This window comes from Channa argus, chromosome 2, assembly GCF_033026475.1.
Source record: "Channa argus isolate prfri chromosome 2, Channa argus male v1.0, whole genome shotgun sequence".
Classification (NCBI taxonomy): Eukaryota; Metazoa; Chordata; class Actinopteri; order Anabantiformes; family Channidae; genus Channa; species Channa argus.
In genome coordinates, this window is record NC_090198.1 from 29,153,960 (window position 1) to 29,174,443 (window position 20,484).

General features: G+C 45.0%; 1 protein-coding gene across 1 annotated transcript in view; it reads right to left on the minus strand.

Annotated features, from left to right (window-relative positions):
- Positions 1-344: 344 nt before the first annotated feature.
- Positions 345-20,484, minus strand: part of map1aa (microtubule-associated protein 1Aa) — a 35,269-nt gene continuing 15,129 nt past the window's right edge. The window contains exons 3-7 of the mRNA XM_067490163.1: positions 12,647-12,729; positions 11,621-11,761; positions 4,621-11,500; positions 4,289-4,515; positions 345-3,280 (exon numbers count right to left, since the gene is read on the minus strand). Of these exons, the coding sequence (XP_067346264.1) occupies positions 3,125-3,280; positions 4,289-4,515; positions 4,621-11,500; positions 11,621-11,761; positions 12,647-12,729 (7,487 nt within the window). The 3' untranslated portion in view covers positions 345-3,124. The remainder of the gene's footprint in view (positions 3,281-4,288; positions 4,516-4,620; positions 11,501-11,620; positions 11,762-12,646; positions 12,730-20,484) is intronic.

Here is a 20,484-nt window from a genome sequence, read left to right on the forward strand (position 1 = left end):
GCTAGCTTTATCGGTAGCTGTTAGGTACTGGATCTCAATCAGTCATGGGGTTCTCTTTAAGAGGGGTAGAAGGGCCCATTTGCTCATAATTCTGTCACTGCATTTTATTTAAATTGCTTTGTATAATGTTGAGTTTGTGAATTTCCCCTCAGGATCACAAATAAATAGTAATAAATAAGCAAAATTAAGGTCATAAAAAGGAAGAGTCCAAGTACAGCAAGACTGTACTTAGTACATACAGTCACACGCCACCACTGCTATTTAACAGGTGGTAAACATTTGTCTGACAGCAGCAGCATTTTATCATCACCAATTTACATCAAAGATACAAAACACGAGGGACATTTTCACCTTCAGTAAATTGTTTATTGGTCTTCACCACACTTTCCCTTTTTAACAATAAATCTGTTTTCTATTTTTAAGCATTTAGAGAGATAAAGAGAATATTGCACTTAAAACGAGAGATGAACCATGAAGCGAAAAGGAGGAAAAACCAAAGGGAGAAAAAAAACAATCACAATGCATCTTTTTTTTGTTTTTTTTTCTTTTTTTACAGCACAGCACAGCCAGGTTATGTCCCTCCTCACGTACCAAGACAGCTTAGCTTCTTTAACATACATCTTTTAAAATAGCAGGTCTATGTTAAGTTATAAGTTTTTTTTTCTTCAGCTATTACACTACAGGAGAACTCAGAGGTACACATGCACAAACAAGCGTGGCTCACTGGAAACCAGCAGTTGTTAGGAGGATTTGTTTCACGGCCGGTTTCACGGATGATTTGTTTTTTTTTATTTTGCACAATATGAAAATGCAGCACTTACATGTGAGTGTGTGTATATCAAGCTTTGTTCGTAAAGTGTGAATAATAAGAAATCCACAATAGATAAAAATGTACTGGCGTGAGAGTTGCTCACGCCTGGCAGTCGGTGAGTAGTGTTGGTATTATGAGCCTTTTTAGTGACGGTGTTTAATAGGAAAGCGGGTTGTACTGTTAAAGTGATTGAGCAGCACACTGACATCACCGTTAACCTCGATTGATCAAACAAGCTGTTAATGCATCTATTTTAATTCAGCAGAATTTAACTCGTCGTGTCAGACGCTGTGAGCAACGTGAGCGCGCAGACAGAAATCATAAGCAAACGGTGTCCTCTCATCCAAAGACGGGGGATTTCTTCCCTTCACAGGCTACAGTGATGTTGCTGCCATGTGTGACTGATGAGTCAGATGTACCATATGAAGGCAACCAGGAGATCAAAGTCCTCCACAGAGAACGTAAAGGTAATCTGCATCTTCACATTCAAATCAACTGACGCCACCGAGGTTTAGGGCTCCACCCCTGCAGCCTTTTCTAACTTTTTAAAAGAGTCATCGCCTTTATGTACGTGCATCTGTCGTACATGCATCACTTGAAGAGTGAAATATTACACAGAGCAATTTCTGGGCTTGGTGTGAATGATGAAGTAGCCAACGCTGGTGTGGCTTGTTGGTCCTGTAGTTTGTAGGTTGGTTTTGTTTCGGATTAAAATCTACGTATCAAAATATAAAATCATCGATATCAAATTAAAACACGTCTACATGTAGTGTTACGTGAATTAAAAACATCCACTGATTAGCCACTGAAAGCAAAGAAAATCCATTTCAATCATCCAATCTAACAATAGGATGCATCCACGTCGAAGTTATTGTGGCTTAAAGCAAAATTACAAACTCCCAACGAACTTTGTTGCGCGTTCATCAAAACGAAACCAAAAGAAAAAGACGCACGTTTTCGGTGAAAAGGGTGTAAATTTACGCGGTTAAATTAGAGAAGGAAAACAAAAAAAGCTAAATCTGCTTTTGTTACTGTTTGTGCTTCTTGGAGTGGCAGTTCCGGAAAATCGAAAATGCAGTGACTGAGATATTAGCTCGGTGCTTTACAAAGTACCACGTTATGCTCATTACATACATCTCTGACCTTTTTGTGCGTTGATGTTCTCACAGCTTAAAAAAACCAAAAAAAAACTAGCCCAGCCAGCCTCAGCCTCAGCCACAGCCGTGGATCTACTGCACACCGTAAATCTGCACTAACCAACGCACATTTCATTTCCCTTCCAGCACAGCAGCACAGAAAGGCACATGTGGGTGACGGTCTAACCATCCGCCATCAGTCGAAACGAGCCCACATCTTTTCACCAGGCAAACGCAAGCTCTCTCCTCACAGCCACATGTTCTCGTTATTGGAGCAGAATACATTCTTCGTTCTTTAAACACAGCTTTTGTATAAAGATCTCAAAGACGACGCAGCCATTCACGTGAAGTTTTGTCTATTTTCCTCTGGTGAGCTGTGAGCACAGAGAGCTGTTCGGAACGGGGGGGAATCGCCAGCATCTCGGCCTACACCTCCCCTCACCACCCTCTGGGACCATATGCTAATTGGAAAATACATCAGACTACAGAAACAATTGCAGAGATAAACATATTCGTCAAATTCACTGTAAGAAACAACAGCCACTGGTAAATTTGTGATTGATTTTCACCAAGAAAGAACCTTACAATACAGATTTCTGAAAATGATCTTCCCTATGCTACGGCGAATATACACAAAAGACATATTGAAAGGGCCGCTGGGATCTACGTTTCTATCTTAAGAGGCACAAAGTTCAGCACGGTCAGTTTTTTTAAAAGAGAGACAAAAAGGTAAAGTCAACTCGATCACAATCTAATAGTTTTAAACTCGTCATCCGAATTGTTTAGGTTTAATATTGTGGACACAGCGAAAGAAACTTGTAGTTTGTTGCACTTTAATTTAGGCCAATGAGAAGATTTTTTTTTTTTTTATAGTTTCATGTGTGAACATTTACAGAAACAACTTGTGTCTGTCTGTGTTTAACAATTCAACAAGTTGGTCTCAGTGAGGAGACATGGACGCCACCGTCTCATAGGGGGTTTAAAAAAACAACAACAAACAAACACTAGAAAACTGGTTTTACAATAAATAAAAAATTTTTAAAAAATAGTCACTTATCCGCGTCTGTTTCGGCCAAACGACCTCGCGAAGCAGAAACAGAAGGACATATGAGGAGCAAATAAAAACAGATCTATACGAGGAGGCGAGGAGGAGGGAGAGAGACAAAAAGGGCGAAGTTTAGAACTCGATCTTGCAGGCGGGGAACGACTCGTCCTGCATGACGACGGTGCTGCTGGAGGCCAGGACCATGATGTTTAGCTCTTGCTGCCTCTCGTGTGTCTGCTGGTACCATTCACGGGTGACCTCCGTGTCGTGGGTGGGGATCAGCGTCACCTGACGGGAAGACAAGGCAGCAGGAAATGTTACGACTGGGGCAGCAGTCAGGACGTGATGGAGGATTTATGAGAAACTAGGGCCCTTCATTTGGACCTCTGGGCATTTGTGAAGATGTTCACAATATTTAGCAGTTTCAGTAAATTAAACCACATCTGTCAACTGTGCACAAACCGAGGACGGTAAATTGGACACACTGGAAACAGGTCTTTTAAAGGCCAGTATGAACAGGAGGGACGATTACAGTTAGCAAAACCCGACTATTGTAATCCTCATCACTGTCTGGAGCCTGTCCCATCTGGGGACAAGGCAGCAGTGTTAACCACACCACCCCTGTGTTGCCCAGGCTGTTCGAAATTTAATATATCCCCAGTCATGAGCTTAAAGATTATCACCTGCTCAAAATACAGATGATGTCATGTTTGTTCTTTAAAACACGTTAGTGCAAGTCAGTGAAAGCAAAAGCATTTTTAGCTTTCGGCCGTGATGGGAAGTGAGAGAACTCCCTCACACCTACGTCCATCCTCAGGGAAAGATATCAGGCTTCGCCTACTTAGGTTTTTGCCTTGCCGTCAATAGGAAGGCCTCAGATTGAATGTAGTCTCTGTGTCCACACAGGTCCCCTTTTTCGGATGTAAGCACAAAAAGCCTGAGGTCCACCCAAAGTATTTCATGGTGAGAAACCTAGAAAATGTCTTTGTGCATAACTGCAGCTAAACTCATTTGCGCAATTAGCCTCCCGTGATTAACAAGGATCTTAGTTATTCTATTAACTGTTTGGGACAATATGCCAGAGGACGTTCTATTCTGCTTCTTGGTCAGCCGTTTTTGGGGTAAACCACTGGCAGAAAATGTGTATTTTAACTCTGTCCAATGAGAGTAAACAAGCCCAATTTACTCAGCAAAGGGATGTTTTGCAGAATCACATGGAAAATTTTATAAAAAAAATAGAATTATTTTAGAAAATGAGTTAACGTCAGCTTTGTGCTAAATAAAATGGAAATGCACCTGTAGGTTTGATCCCCACTGAGCTTTGCCGTCCAACAGTGCGTCGAGGACTGCTCGGCCAGGTTCGCCACCTCCTGCGTCGTTCCCGCTCACCACATAGTACGCTGAGCGAATGCGTTTGAAAAACTCCTGGTCCACGTTCTTGGCGCTGCAGTGATTGGGAATGTAGGCCAAGTCCACATAAATAGGAAAGCCAGGAGCAGCAGCAGAGCCGGACTTCTGAGAAGCTGTTTAGGAAAATAAAACCAACCAGTAAAATGTGTTTACCTCTGCACAAAATAGCTTTTATATAATGCGCTAATATTTTATGTCACTGAGGGAAATCTACTCACCTGAACTGCTCTTGACACCATTACTTAGCCCCTTTCCAGGGTTGTAGCTGGACCTAGAGAGGTCATCGTCTTTGGAGCCCTGTCCATCTGACATACGAGACATTCGTGAGCTCTTGTCTGTCTCCTTCTTCTTCAGCAAGGCACTGCGAGGAGACGTTGTCTGTTTCACAGGCATGGGCGACCTTTTGCGCCTAGCTGGGGATGCCGATTTGGTTTTCCCAGAGGGCTTCTTCAAGCCCTTTGATTTTGACTCTTTCTTTACAGAGCCACTATCCAAGGAGTCAGGCTCCACCATGCAAACATCTGGGCGTGGGGGTTGGGGACATGGGTCCATGAGGGGAGCAGGAGGGGGGTCGTAGCTCTTTCTTGAGGAGTAATGGCTGCCTCCTCCCGAGGCAGAGGATTTATTAACAGGCATGTAGTCTGCATCCTCGTCTGAGTCCATGTTGTCTTCCCCAGTGACCGAGGGGTAATCCTCAGTGCCTGGAGGCACATCAGAATCTGACTGTGAAGCTAGATACTCACTGACAGAGGTGGGTGGTGTGTCTTCTGTGGCCAGGCCCACTCCTGTCGACATGCCACCATCTTGATGCAGAGAGCTGCTGTCCCTGGTGTGGTGCTGGGGCTGCTTGTGATCCCTTCTCTTGACTGACAGATCGTGGTCATTGCCCTCCTGCGATTGGTCACTTCTGTGTCCTTGCTCGTCATCCTCCTCGTCGCTGGATAGCTGCCGCATACAGGGGTTAATAAAGGAAGGTGAGAGGTCCTTTTTGTGCTGCCTATACTCTGAGGAGGAATACCCAGGAGAGGTGCGGCTGGTATACAAGGTGGTGGCTCCCATTGGTACCTCGCCAGCAAGATCCTGATCGCTATCATCATCATCATCATCATCGTCATCATCGTCCTGCCCCCCACGGCTGCACTCCTCCGCATAGAACGGTGAGCGGAACGGCTGCTCAGTTGATGAGAGTGAAAGTGGACGGGCAGGGTGCTCGGGCTCCATCTCACACTCCTCTTCAAACTCATCATTGTCACGATAATGGGGTGGAGAATTTCCTGGCACCATCCCCATTTTGGTCTTTGGCATCTCCCACTCGTAGGTGCTCCTGTAACCTGCTGCTGCCTCTCTGGCCTCCAACTCTGCTGGGCCCGTGGCTACACCGCTGGCTGCTGCTCCAGCAGGGAGGGTCGAGGTAGTGCTGACCTCTGTAGGACCATTGGCTGCTTCTGGCTTGCTGTCCTGGAGAGATGAGGGCGTGTAGGAGCCAAGTACATCAGGAAGCGTGCCACCTATATTTTCACTGGCAGATGGAGCAACAGGTTTTTCAGAAAAGGACAGGCTACCGGCTAGGCCACTGGAAGGAGACCTCCGAGTCATCTCGCGCATGTAAGCCTCCTCATCCTCTTCTTCACTGCTGTCAGTCTCCTCAAAATAATGCTTTCCCTCTATGTCCGGGCGTGGCGAGGAAGTGACTCCAAACAAAGCAGCGCTGGCCGCCTCTTTGTCCTTGGAGAGTTCTGCCATTTGAGAGAATGGTCCAGCTGTAGCTCCAAACCCAGCAGCTGTGTCCAGCTTGGACCCTTCAAACCATTCAGGCTTATAGAAACAGTCAGACTGAGGGCCTTTGTCTGCACCTAATGAGCTCGTATGTTCCTTCTTTTCTTCAACAATGGCAGTGGATGAGAGTGAAGGGAACGATTTCACCTCCTCGAATGGGCTGAGAGGTGAAAAACGTGCTATACTGGAGGTAGACTCAGCAGTGCTTGTGGCAGTGACTTGTTTTTCAGACACTTCCAGATAGTCGTCTTTTGCGCCAGCATAGCTGGAGAAGGGAGAGTCCATGACAAGCGAGTGCTCATCTTTGAAGGAGGAGTACTCAAAGAGAGGCTCAGCAGAGGCAGGCGTCTCTACCTCCTCTCCGAACTGACGGCTGGTGGAGAGGGATCCCGAGGTGGAGGAGGAGTAGCTATAGGCTGAAGAGGAGGAGTATGCAGGGGCAGCAGTTGTTGTGTACTGAAAGCTTGTGTCCAGTGATTTCTTACTCAGAAGGTCTGGCGTCTTCTGTCGCTCAAAATCAGGATCAGCTCTGTCATCCTGGTAGTAACTGCCCTCTGTTGATTTCAGAGCAAAATCCTCTTTGACGTTTTCTGCGGTCTGACTTGATAACGAGTCTTTCTCGCCACTTCCATATGAGTATTCAAACCCTGTGGAATAGCCAGAGAAACCTGTAGCCCCTAAATCCACTGACTTTTCACTGAAAGCTGACGACTGAACTTTAGCTACATCTTCAGCCTTTGTGTCTGAGCTTTCTTTCATATCCTGCTTTGCCTGACTGCTATAGTCATATCCTGCCATGGAAACCGTAACTACAGGCTTAGTAGAGCCAAACATTTCACCGATTGGACTTTTTACTTCCTTTTCCGACAACTCTTTGGCGCCCTTCTCCATGTCAGAATCAACACCGCCTTCGTCGTCGTCATCCTCCCCTTCCTGTTCGTCGTCCTCATCATCATCTCCATCAACTACTTCATCATCATCGTAGTCCTCCTCATCCCTTGCTGTTAGTTTTCGCATATCTATCTCCAGACATGCCCCCTTTTCGCTGAAGCCTACGGCAGCGGGTTTGTCCACATCAAAGGGTGTGATTGAGGAGTACTTCTGGGGCTTTGTGCTGTCAGTCTGGCCTGTCAGAGAGAAGGAGTCTTTGTCTGGCGATAAAGAAGTAGACAAGGCCTCGGGTCTATCCACTACTGAGGGGAACCTGCTACCTGCGCTGTATTCGAATGCCTTCTCCTTCTCAATAGGAGATAAAGCAGAAGTGCACTTAGAATCAAGCCACGACGACTCTGTGCCATATGAGACGGTAGAACTGTCCTTTTCTGTGGTTTTGTCTTTGGCTGCTTCTGATGAGAGGGGCTCAAGCTTCTGCAGGTCCACGTCCCCTTTTGCAAAGTCCTTCTCGGTTCTGTCTAAGGACTCCTGGTTATAGGAATCAGAGTCCACCGAGCTTGTTTTACTGTCATAAATGTCACTGTAAGAGAAGGTTTTGCCGTGCACATAGGGTGTGTCTTGCCTTATATAAATGGCCTTTTCTTTGCCCTCCTTCTGGGGAAAATCATAGAGACTGAAGTGAACGCTTTTCTCTGACTCCTTCAATGCAGCATCGGTTTTCTCTGGGCTGTCATTTTTAAAGTCTGCTTTGCTTTGATCGGTCGATAAAGGCTCAGTCGCTACAACACTTGGGAAGTTATCGTCATTTTCCTCTTCATCTGAGTACATCACCTGGGTTTTTGGTTTCTCCTCAGGGCTAAAAGACACCTGAGTCTTCTCCAAGCACTTGACGTCCGTTTCTGGCTTTGGAGATTTTGCCTCAAAGGTGTAGTCATCGTCCAAGAAGCAACCCTCTTTGGCCTCCATAAGCTTAGCCTTAACAGCAGGCTGGAGATCCTTTTTGGCGTAATAGTCGTCTTCATCGTCTTCATCTGATTCTTCAGACGGTTCAAATGCCGTCTTGTCACCTGTCAGATCAATAAAGGAGGCATTGTCTGAAATTGTGACTGCTTTCTCTGTTTTCTGGGTGTCTGCTTTAATGTTGGCCAATGTCTCATCTTTGTCTTCTGTCTTAAAGTGTTTGTCTTCTGTCGGAGAGTAGCCACTGCTAGTAGGCACAGACTGTGTGGGTGAGGCCAGTCTCATCGTGCTGTCGTCTGGACTTACACATCTTTCCTCGCTCTCCTGCCTGGAGTGGGAATCTAACCCAGGGGAGAAAGATGGAGGAGGAGAAACAGGCTTTAATTCAGCACCGGCCTTAAATCCCTCTGTGCTAAATAGAGACTGGGTTTCTTTGACAGGCTGTGTGGGAGAGAATGGAGGAGGTGAAAAAGGGGCAGAGAGAGATTTCTCTTTCTCCTGGAGCATCACGGAGGCTGCATGTTCATAGCCCTCCTGTAGTTTACCAAGAGGTATGTCAACGTTCGGCGTCTGATCCTCGTCCTCATCATCGTCATCGTCTTCTTCTTCGTGGGCTATTTTGACCTTTGCATCACCCTCGATCTCAGGAATGTTGGGCTGATACTCATCAGAGGAAGGTGACTTAAAGCACTTATCGTCCTCCAGAGAGGAGGTGGGTGAGATGGTTCCTGCTGAGTGGAGATAGTCCTTTCCCTGGGCGGCCTCTGCACGTAAAGGAATACCGTTAATGGTGTCCAGCATGAGGGAGTTCCTCGCAGCATCCTCGGTCTGTGGCGCTGTCACTGAGGCTATTGACTGGTCCTCAGCTACAGATGTGGCAAAGGAGGAGAGTTTGTCATAATCTGTGATAGATGTTGCTGAGGAGATGTGCTCTTCCTCTGCAAGAGGAGCAGCAATAATGACAGGGTACGGTGCAAGCTCTGGCTCATGAGGTCCAGTGAATGCTTTGGGTTTGACGTCTGGGACATCAGACAGAGCGGAGCTCTTCATCTCTTTTATACCATGCATGGAGTCAAAGGTGCCAGGAACATCAGGAACAGAGATGTCATAGGAGCCCACATCATAGCGCAGCTGTGGGATCCTGTCCTCCGTTTCCTCGTGGATCTCCTCATCCGAGATGGTCTGTTCAGTCTCAGAGTAGCCGGGAATTGTCTCATCTTGTATGTAAGAGAACTGCTCTGAGGCGGAGGGAGCTGCCGCTTGCTCAGACAGGGCTGTGTTAGATTTCTGCTCAGTGGGCTTGGTGTCCCACTCTTTTCCAGTTTTCACCTTTTTTGCCTCGTCTGATTTATATTTCTGGACTTCATCATCTTCCGTTCCTTCAAGTTCGGCTTTTTCAATTACGTCACCCTCCTCCTCTGAGCTTTCACTCTTCTTTGATGTGTCTTTTATGTCGCATTCGTTTTCATATTTCTCCATTTTCTCCTCTTCATACTTCTTGTCAAACCCGTCGTCGTCTTTCTTTTCAGGGGATGCTACCTGTTCCACTGTGGAAGGAGAACAAGGTGAAGCTGATTTAATCTCGGTGGCAGTGACATTCTCCTCGGGAAAAATTAAGGAAGAGACTTCCGTATCTTTGTGCGTTGCGTGCTCAGACATCACATCATTCTGGATTGGCTCCATCTTGAGTTTAGACAACTCTTCTTGTTTTAAGGCCTCAAAATCCTCAGTGAGGTCCTCGGGGGACGACACACTGGACCTGTCAGCCAAAAGTGCCGCAGCAAACTCTTCTGGGCCGTTCTTTGGGACTGGCTTCTTCTCATTTGCTTCCTCTTTAGCAGCTTTTTTTTTTTCGGTCTTGGGCTTGGCCTGAGTCTTGGCCTTGTGCAGAGTCTTTCTCACCTCCGGAGTGAGTGGCTTCAGGTCAGGTTTAGTGATTTTTCTCAGCTCTGGTTTGCTTGAGTCCTTCTTTTTGTCCTCCTTGGCTTTAGCTTCTTTTTTCTCTTCCTTTATTCGGTTTTTCTCTTTCTTTAATTCAAGTTTCTCTTTCTTTATTTCTTTCTTCTCTTTGTCTTTCTTTTCATCCATCTTGGATGCTTTCTCATGCTTAGCAGTTTTTTCCTTGGATATTTTCTTTTTCTCTGACGAGACTGCCACAGGGGCCACCTCCGTATTTTTCTGCTGTTTGGTAGCTTTTAAACTTTCACTTTTTATTTTTTTCTCTTCTTTCTTTTCTACTTTATTCTCTTTAGCCGTGTCATTCTTTGACTCTTCCTCATGCCCGCTGACATCTTTCTTTGCTGTTTTAGACTGCAGTTTGGGTGAAGATTTAAGGCTCTCCTTGCTGTCAGTTCTTGACCTTATTTTAGTCTGTTTGATGACGGGAGGTGGTGCACCAGCTGATATGTCTTTTTGCGTAGCGACTGGGTATCGCAGAAAGTCCAGGTGTTTCAGTTTCTCCAGGCCTTCGAAGATTTTATTCTGCGGTGCATTTCCTGGGAACAGCACCCTGACTATCTTTTCTGTTGGACGATGAGGAATCCAAACAATGAGAGCAGTCACTGATGTCAGATAGGGGACCGATATTTCTCCTTCTTTTCCATTGGCCATTATAATCCCTGTCTTTGCTTTGCTGTTTCCAGCCCATTTCTGCATTAGAAACTGCATCTCTTTGCTTTCTTTTACAGGATTTAGGACATACATGTCTAACTTTCCCACACCGAGTTTGTGAAACAGTGTGATAGGCTCAGTGGTGTTGCTGACTACCCTGTGAAGGGGCTCTGGAGTGATGCCGAGCTTGTTGAGGTACTGCAATGTGAGAGATGCTTCTTCAATGCTTCGCTTAACTTTCAGTGTGGACTCAGGCATCCGAAGCTTCTCTGGGACATTGAAAAACACAATCCCGAGTTCAGGAGAGATCAGGTTCTTTGTCCAGTCGCTGTTGCTACTGGAGCCATTTCCCTGGTTCTGCTCTTCCTCTTGCTCAGCAATCTTTCTCTGGAACAACCCATTGATGCCAGGAAGGTTGTCTGCACCAATGTGGGTGAGCAAGACCGAGTCGATCCTGTCTAGGTGACGTACCAGTTTCCAGAAGCAGGACTTCCGCTCGGACCCTCCATCCACCAGGATGTTGAATCCATTGACCGCAAACAGAGCAGAGTCTCCTCTGCCTCCCGGGAAGATGTAACAGCAAGGTTTGGACAGTTTCAGAAACCCTCCAGATGTTGGGGGCTCCAGGAGGTCAAAGGGTGATGGCACATCCACAATCTCTGCAACATACTCTGTGAACTCTGTGACCCCGTCCATGTCAGGCAGGAGGGATTCGGGGTTGAGCCGGTATTCCAGATGATTTTGGATTGTCTGCTGCTCCTGGCTTTGGCTCAGGGAGCTCCAGCCACCGTCTCCCCGGCAGGAAACAGTAAGTCTGGACGGCTGCTCTGAAGACGCCCTGGAAAGGACTTCAATCACCTGGGGACACAGTCCCAGAGAGCACAAAGTGAGTCAACCAAAAGTTGCAATGCTTATAATCAGTTGACTTAGACGTGTACACAGCGACAAGGAATTTGGACAGAAAGTGCTCTCATTTACTTCAGGGCTGGAGATGATGTCGAGGATGTGCTGCCAGGTGAGGGCTCCACCTTGAAGTAGGATGTCACCTCCTTCCTCAGAGCTCTGGCCACTGAGTATCAGCAACTTGTTCCCAGCAAAGTCAGTGATCAGAGAGCAGATCTAGGCAGAGAGAATAACCACTGTGACAACTGCTAACTGCTAGCAATAACACATTAAACATCATCCATAATTCATCAACATCCAAACAAGAAGTCAAATGCATTGGAAACTGGAAAGATGACAAATCTTTTGTAAATAGTGGATCATGAATTCATGGAGCTGCAGAATTTCTTTTGATTTCAGCATTAATGAGTTTGAGAGCTGCCCATTGGTGTTATGGATCAGCCAACACTAGTTACAGAGTGATTAGAACAGTTAGGATAAAGAAGGATTCATTTGCTGAAGAGCTGAATATTAGCAAGCTTCTGTCCCGATGCTGTCACTTCATACGCAAAAGGGATGGATTTGGAAAAAGCAAAGGTCGTAAATTCCACCAGAAAGTGGGGCAATAAAACATCAGGTACTTATCAATTCAGTGATAAACCACTGCTGAAGTTACAGCAGGTTTCATTTTAAACGAATACAGTTTATCTCCAAATAAACAGGGTTTCTTGGCAGGGCCATGGAGATTAGAGATAATGTGTTTCAGTCATTTAGCTTAAATAATTAAAAACTGCAGGTTTAACCTGAAATTGTTATTTTAACACCTTCCCCTGGGTCTAAAGTCAAACGTACAGCTGACTTAAGAAGTGTCTGAGTTTCACACCGTGGGGCTTCTTCCTGTTCATCAATCAGTAGCAGGAGAAACATGGATCTCCCACTGGGGCTAATAAACGGTGAGCAGCAGGTGCTGCTGTTGTTCTTCACACCCAGTTTCAACCCAGACTGAACAATTTCAGTGAGATTCAAATCAAAATATCCTGCAGGAGTCAAAGCATCCGGTCATCATCACCCAGTGGTTGTTTTGTGTGTGTGTGTGTGTGTGTGTGTGTGTGTGTGACTCACCTCTGAAGCAGCAGTCTCCTCTGATGGGTTCACCAACACTACAGTCTCGAGGACACCGCTTTGATATTGCAGAATCCGCTGACCTTCAGGAAACGGAGACAAAAAAAAAAAAAGAGCACAATGAGGAAATAAGGCAAATAGAATTGCAGAATCGATGACTGTCCCAATTATAAACATGAGCCCACGTTCACCGCTTGGATGAGCTCTTCAGAAATGATGCCATCATCCTAATAGCTCGATTTAGAGCTGGAACAAGCTGAAATGTAATGAATGCCTTTCTTAAAACTGTGTGAGGCTCTTTGGCAGAGCATGTTGTTGTTTGCCAGGTGTAATTTCACCTAGCGATGGGCTAACATTTGCTAATTAGAGGTTAAAGTCATGCTATTAGTTGATGCTATTGGTTTAAGATGAAAGTTAAGGGATTGTTTCAGTCAGAGGGGTTTCCACCTGATTCTGCCACAGTGTAGGACAGTGTTTCCCCGGATGACATCATCAACACGATGACCACTTCTATTTGTCAACAAACTCATCCAGCCCCAGCACACATGGCTGTGCAGAGGCTTCCTCGACCCGGCCCCCTGTTCCCATTTGCCAGCTTGTCATCGCCAACAGAAGCCCCCTTAATGTGATTCATTCTGCAAATAGGCTCTATTTTTATACAACTGCAACCACAGTAGAAAAACTGTTTCGGCCACAAGCCCTGTTGGCTGTTGCCATGGGGACGATAGACAGGTTACATTGACCCAGTGTTAGCTGAGGGAGACGCATTGCAGCATTTCTGCGAGAGGGAGGGAAGGCGTGTCCACGCATCCTCATACAGTGCAGGAGGTGAAGGCGACTGCCAAAGCAGCAGCAGCAGCAGCAGCATTGGAAACATGTAGGCGTGTCATCAGGACAGGCTATATTTAGAAAGAGGAAACATGCTGCTGGCTCTTCTTGCAGTGCAAAAAAGAGAAGGAGCAGTTTAAATCTCATCTCCCTACTTAAAACAAAGGCCAGGGCAATGAGGGGCACAGCAATGCATCAGGTACCTGCAGAGAAGCGAGCTGCCTGACACACTGGCAATGCTGAGACGCAGTTTCATCAGGCGGAACGAGCCAGAATCCCGAGGCCAGTTTGTGCAAATAGATTGGCAGCGTGTTTAATGACAAACACACTGTGGCCGAGTTTAAAGATGCCGTTGTTTCATTGACACATCCTCATGCTGATCAAACACGTACGACGGGACGAGCGCTCGTGTTTGCTTTAAACTAGGAGACTGTTTGACTGTATGAATAACAGAGAGCAGGCTCCGACTGTGCAGCGTGAACACGGTATTTAACAGTGAATTCATCATCTGGAGCTGGGAGCAACAAAACGAGGCCAATATTGACATTTCCCTCTTATTCTTAACGCTACTGCATGATGGTGAACACGTCTACCACGTCGTCATTTTCTTTGGGAGACCTTTAAGGCTTTAAACCAATTAGCAGAGAGTTCATGGAAGCGAGAGCTGACTGGCTTTCAATTATTGCAAACCACATGCAGGTGTGTTTCCTCACAGAAGAAGCTTTACTGCATCTACTGGCAGTAACAGTGCAGCAATAAGTGAGACAGTCTGTCCACAATTTAAAAACCAACCCCCCTTTTTGAGGAGGCTCCTTCTAAATTAAATCAAATCCAACTCACTGCTACTTTTAATGTTGGCCCCCTAATTAACACACTGTTTTCCATTGTTGGACTTCCAGACACATTGTTTTTAAGTTGGTTATATTTCTTTAGGTTTTGTTTGTTTTTTAAATTTGAGCACCTAATTGTTGCACATGTTCAGCTTTTGGTTATGTTGTTCCACTGCGGGTTATTAGCAGATATCTCTGTTATTGTCCTCAGCAGCTGTGTCATGTCGTGTCATTACCCCGAGCACTGGCCTGCTACCAGAGGAAACATCTGAAGACGATGGAGACTGTGCAGAGAAGAAAAGTCAAGTTCTACAACCCTGATCACAGAGAAACTCAAAGCAGGCTATTTTTCTTTTTACTTCACTAAGAAAGTAAAAGATCTAAGAATCTGAACAAAAGCCTTGAAACCAACTCTGTGTGTAGGTTTATGTGTAGGTGAGGATTCCTAGAACCTTGAAAACAGAAAACAGATTTCAGCATTTCCTCTTCACTAAAAACTCCCTGACGAACGGAGCGAAAAGTTTTCAATTTCATCCGCTACAAAGTGTCTTATGAATGAAATGAAGTGTCTGAGCTAACGTCTGCACTAAAACCTCTTCTAAAGTTTTTATTGTGAATCTTTAGCTACTGGTAGCTTTTCAACACGATTACATACAAAAAGCAGCATCATAACTTTAATGTACACACAGCACAGTTTTCTGATTTCCAGAGCTTTTCCTTCCAAATTATTATTATTACGTTCTCAAATGAATCATTGTTTGGGCTATAAAGCGACAGAAGACGCTCACCTCAACCTTCAGCAATTACTGTTCTGGACTTGGTTTAAATAAAATGAAAAATGTCTAAGAATCAGGCCAAACTTTTAAACATGTTCACTACTTGTGCTCTTTGACGGGGGGGGGGGGGGCTCTGGTGCCTCCTGTGCACGAGGCTCTTTATTCATAGCTGCGCCCCTGTATTCTGAGAAAATAAGTGCTCTGCAGATCGGGGAGGCTGATCATTCCCACTTGTGCCCACGCATCATCCACGCTGTTCTCATGGAGACACACTCTGGGCAAACGCAGTCCGGCCTCTGTGGCCCGTGCCTTCATCTCCCTGAATGTCACGAACTACTGTAATGATGGAGGGACAACAGAGGGAGGGGGGATGCTAGTAAAACTGTGACCTTTTGCAGTGGCTGCAGCGCCGTAAACATGAGCTCGCATTTGGTGCAGTTCCATGAGCATCAGCCAAATAATGACTGGTCAGCGCGGCCTGTTCTTCATTCTGTTAATCCTTTTATAGGATGAATAATGTTTGTCATCTACAATAAAACCTGGTTGACTTCGGGAAAGGATGTTCTTCATTGCACCGAGGAAGGAGCCAACATGGAGTCTTAAAAACACTCAGACCAAACTGTGCAAACTGCGTCTGCTGGAGAAAATCATTGCGTATGGTCAAAATGTCCAGAGAAAGAATGTTCAGCCTCTTCAACCATCCTTTACATGAAGAAAAGACTCCTTCCACCCTTTGACATCTATGTGATACGTCTAACAGCGGATGGGTGTTTTACAGCATTAAGGAATAAATGGAAAGCACAGCGAGCCTACACACTCGTGCCTCCACTGCATGATGGGAAGCAATTTGCATCCTCCACTGACTGAGCTGGCAGCAACACGGTGTCTGCCCACTCAGTGCCAAGCAGCAGCCACAGCTTCAGGTGCTGTAATTCCACCTGAGGCCGAGACAGACGGTAGCCGTGTGTTTATTTGTGAAAAGTAGACCATGTCCCATATATGTCACTCTGTGTGACTCCACATGGCGTCATTCTCCCACGGCCCAACCTGCGGTGCTTACGCTGCTAAGAAAAGCCTCAAGAACGTGTCAGAAAGAAAAAAGCACCGACTCTGGCTGTGCCTACAGCAGACGTCCAGTGTGAGAATGCGATTCTGTCACGTCACTTTTCTGCCCACTGTTTTCCTGAGTCCACCTAAAGCCACTGCGGCACCGAACGAACAACCAAAGTAGTTACAGTGTGTGCTGCATTTTGTCTGCCCATTCAGTCTGGAACCGTCCCTTCCAAACAAAACCTGTAAGGCCCCTTTGTTGTGACTGCTCAGAGAGGCTTTTTAGTCACTTCAGGGACAGTTGTTGACGCGCTGTGGTCGGGCGGTAATTACTGCCACACAACAGTATGAAGAGTCTTATAAATACCCCTGATACATCTAAGTCACTGTGGGATTCACGATGGGTTGTAATGGACACTGGGGCCATAATCATCAGAGTGATTTTGGGGACCTACTTCCACTTATTCCCAAGAGAATACTTCAGTACTTTCACGTGACATCATCAGTTCTGCCAGGGTGGACGTCGAACGCAGCATCACAGAGGGTCAGGCCTGCCCAGAAATTGGTCCCTCTCAGAATGATTTAATACAATGATCATTTTTTTGATCGACACTGCTGACTTACCCTAAATTTCCGGGTTTATTCGATTGCCTTTGTCCCTCCCCTAATTCCCCCGTGACCGCCAACCCGAGCCGCGTCTTGTCTGTAAACTGATGCCTTGTGAGCTCGTGCATCACGACAGGACAGATCGGCGAGGCCTTATAAACGCAAAGCGCACCTGAATTCGACAAAAGCGGGGTTGAGGGTATTCTGCAGCACTTCCCTGTCATTTGGGAAACAGATTTAATTGAGTCAAACATGGTGGATGCTTGGGCTTAATGGCCAAAATTTTAGGGTAAGTGAACAATAAATTGCGTCAATCAAACCATCATTAAAATTGATACAGTAAATCAGCCTGGACTGCTGCACCGGAGACTGAGTCTCTTTAAAACATGAATTGATTGGCAGAGTGTTGGATTCATACCTCTGTCATATTTCTGTTCAAAACCACCAAGATCTCACTTTGTGTTGCTTTGTATCATTATGTATTTGTTGCAGCTGCAGCTCAGTTGGTAAGGCAGTCATCAACGAACCGCAGTGTCAAGGGTTCGATTCCAGGTCCCTCCTGGCTACGTGTAGAAGCGTCCCTACCTCAGGAAGGCCCGAGGTTAATTTCATTACACCTGGCACGGACGTCCATCGGGCATAATTGATGAACGGATTAAAAGATAAATCTGGACAGACATCAAAGAACTAGCAGAGAACACAATGTGCACAGACTTCTACCGGGCCGAGCAGTTTTTAATCCAGAACACGTCTGCTACAGGTGTTCGCACGCCGTTGTTCTCCTCTCGGGCACTGAAATGAGACTCCGCTCAACAGCCAGTCAGAGAATCGTCTTTATCATTTTAACACGATGAATCGACTGAAAAGTGCCAACAGTGCAGAACACGCCACTGCAGCTTGATTGGTGTCAGTGCTTCTATTGGTTAAAACCGACCTTCGTCACAATTCTTCAAATGGAGAATGATTTTAAATGATCTTAACTCAAATTTTCAAAAGTTAGTAAATAATCAACTACATTAACAGCCTCGTCCCTCAACTGGTGGAAGAAAAGTGAACCATCAGGAAACTACACACATTCATGAAAGCACTGCTTTATTTCGGCAGCACGTCAGTTTTATTAAGCAGCAATACTGCGAAGGAAGGTACAGTGATTAGGCATCACAGGAACAGCTGCACAGAGGTAAGTGCAGGAAACGTTTCCTTCCAGGGATGTAACTGTGACATGCAGGGGATTTAAACTGCTTTCACTGTCAGTTGTATAAACCCTGATGGACTTTTCACGTGAGCTTAGAGGGAAATAAGCATACGAGCCTTCGATGCAGCAGCAACCTTCACAATATTAAAAGCTACTGTATCTGACTGCAGGGCTGCAACCACGTTCTAGAACTAAAAATACACTTAGTGGAAAAAAATTTCAAGAACAAATTTCAATTCCTTACGGCTGAAATGAAGAGATGTTTTTAATATTAGTAAAAAGTTCCCAGCTCCTTTTTTTTTTTTTTTTTTTTTTTTTTTTAAACGTTCAGTTTTTGTGACTACAGTGATAAACGTGTTTGTTGGTAGGTTTCAGTTAAAGCCTCAACGTGAGGCTACAATAGAGACTTAGAGCGACGCACTGCGGCTCAGTCAGTACGTTCTCATCCCACAGCGTCAGATAATGATGTGACCTAAGGCATCAATTTGTGGCCCCTCCAGGACCACTGCTGTTTCCCGTCCTGGGAACAGTTGGGTCCTGTATTGATGCTACAGAAAAGCTGTAGCATCGGGGCTGGACGCACCTTTTGGCGATGTGGGAACAACTTTACACTTGCTCCTATAGTTGGAATAAAAATTTTTTTTTTTTACCTTTTCTCATGAAATTATTGTGACAATGTGATTTGTTCTTGATAGATAAAGTGAACATCTTCTCAAAACTTTATTTATCAATCGCTTCCAAAAGTATCACAATTTAATATAAACCCCAATTAAACTCTACAAAAAGAGGAATGTGTCTGAAAACCAAATTATTTCACCTTTTATATGCAACAAAAACTCCGGTTAAGTTAAAGTTAAGTTAGAAGATAAATTACATCATCACACACATGCGTCACGTTGTGTAACATTCATCATTCAAGTGCACAGAGACCAGGAGACCAGGGTTTGACTCGCACTACAGTCAACTATTTACTACATTTCTTTGGGCCTTGTTACAACAAAGTGCCTCCTGTGATCTTAATCCTCTAAACATGACCCATCCCGTGACTTCTTGTCCTCTTTGTGACCTCTTCACTAAGTCCATCTTGGTTGACTATTTGCCAATTATCTAACCATATGACTAAATTTACTTTATTCCCCCACAAATCGCCTCCATTTTTTTCTCCACAAAAACAAAAACGGTGACAGGATCATCTCACTCACTTTGACTTAAATCCAAGAGCAGTTTTTTTTTTTTTTTACAGGGAAATAAAATAATGATCATATTAGCTGCATAGAATTCTTGCCAACTGTAAAGAAAAAGCGTAATGAATAAAAAAATACTGTCTTTCTTTCAATGATTATATAATTTCCCATCACCATCTGTCAGGAGAAACTGTCATACCCACCCACACTTATATTATCCATAACTAAACTGGATTATTGTTTTAATCTGGGGGACTAGAAGTGTCCGTGAGGATTTTGGAATAGCTTCAGAACTTGGCTGACTGCTGTCAAACAACTCTACGGATTTAAAAGCTTTGCCATGTGCTGTTTCTCTTAGTATCCGTCGAGTAACCACTGACTTGAACATACATATTATAATACAGTACACGAGAGGCTCAAACTGGGGCCATGTTCCCCCCACAGAGTCTCAGATCGGAAAACATAAGCCTGAGAGACAGAGTATTTAAAAAAAAAAGTCATTAATCTCTGATCCTGACCTTTCAACTTCATCTGAAAAGGTCACGCGCAGAGCGCACTGTACTTGTCGCCTGCGAATGAAAATAACAGCTCGCCTCAGGTTAACGTGACGGAGCCTAATCGGCAGCGCCAGCAAACGCTTCTTCTCACTTACAGAAGCAGCAGAATCTATTTTTGCTCAAATATCGCCACTTTTACTTCAGAGGCTCCTCATGACTCACAGCATCTGTTGCAGGTCTGTACTGTTATTGTGCTATGGTGGGTTTCTTCTAACCCTGCACTGCCTGTGGCCCCAAAACAGCAAGTTCTCACTGAAGACGCAACTCTTTAGAAACGACTCGTCAATACAATTTCAATTTCATAAAATCCGTTTTGTCCAACAAACAGGCCAAAAGTCAAGATACGAAAATCCACGAACCCTCACAATCCAGAAAAAGCAAATAATACTTGTCATTTTTTCCCATTATAAAGTTGTTGTTGTGTCTTCATCTAGCTGTTTCCTCAACCTGTCGTTTCTTCCGTATTTAATGAAACCTACTTTTGGAAATCAAGCTGTGGCATGAGACTCGAAATCAATGCATCCACGGCGTCAAATGCTGACACACTCTTTGCACTTTGCTGTTGGTTACTAGTAGGAAAACAGAGACACAGCGATTAAAGGCTGAAAAAGATGCTTGAAACAAGAAAGCGTTGTCCGACCACCTCTGAGGGCAAAAACATGTTCTTAATTAGTGAGAGAGGAGATGAGGGTTTGAATATGTAGGAGCTCAGACAGTCGCTGCGTTCAGGCGTTCGTGGGGTTTGCGCTCACTTATTCGTGCAGAAAGAAGGAGGTTTTCAAGGAACAATTAGGAAACTAGTTGGATGCAGT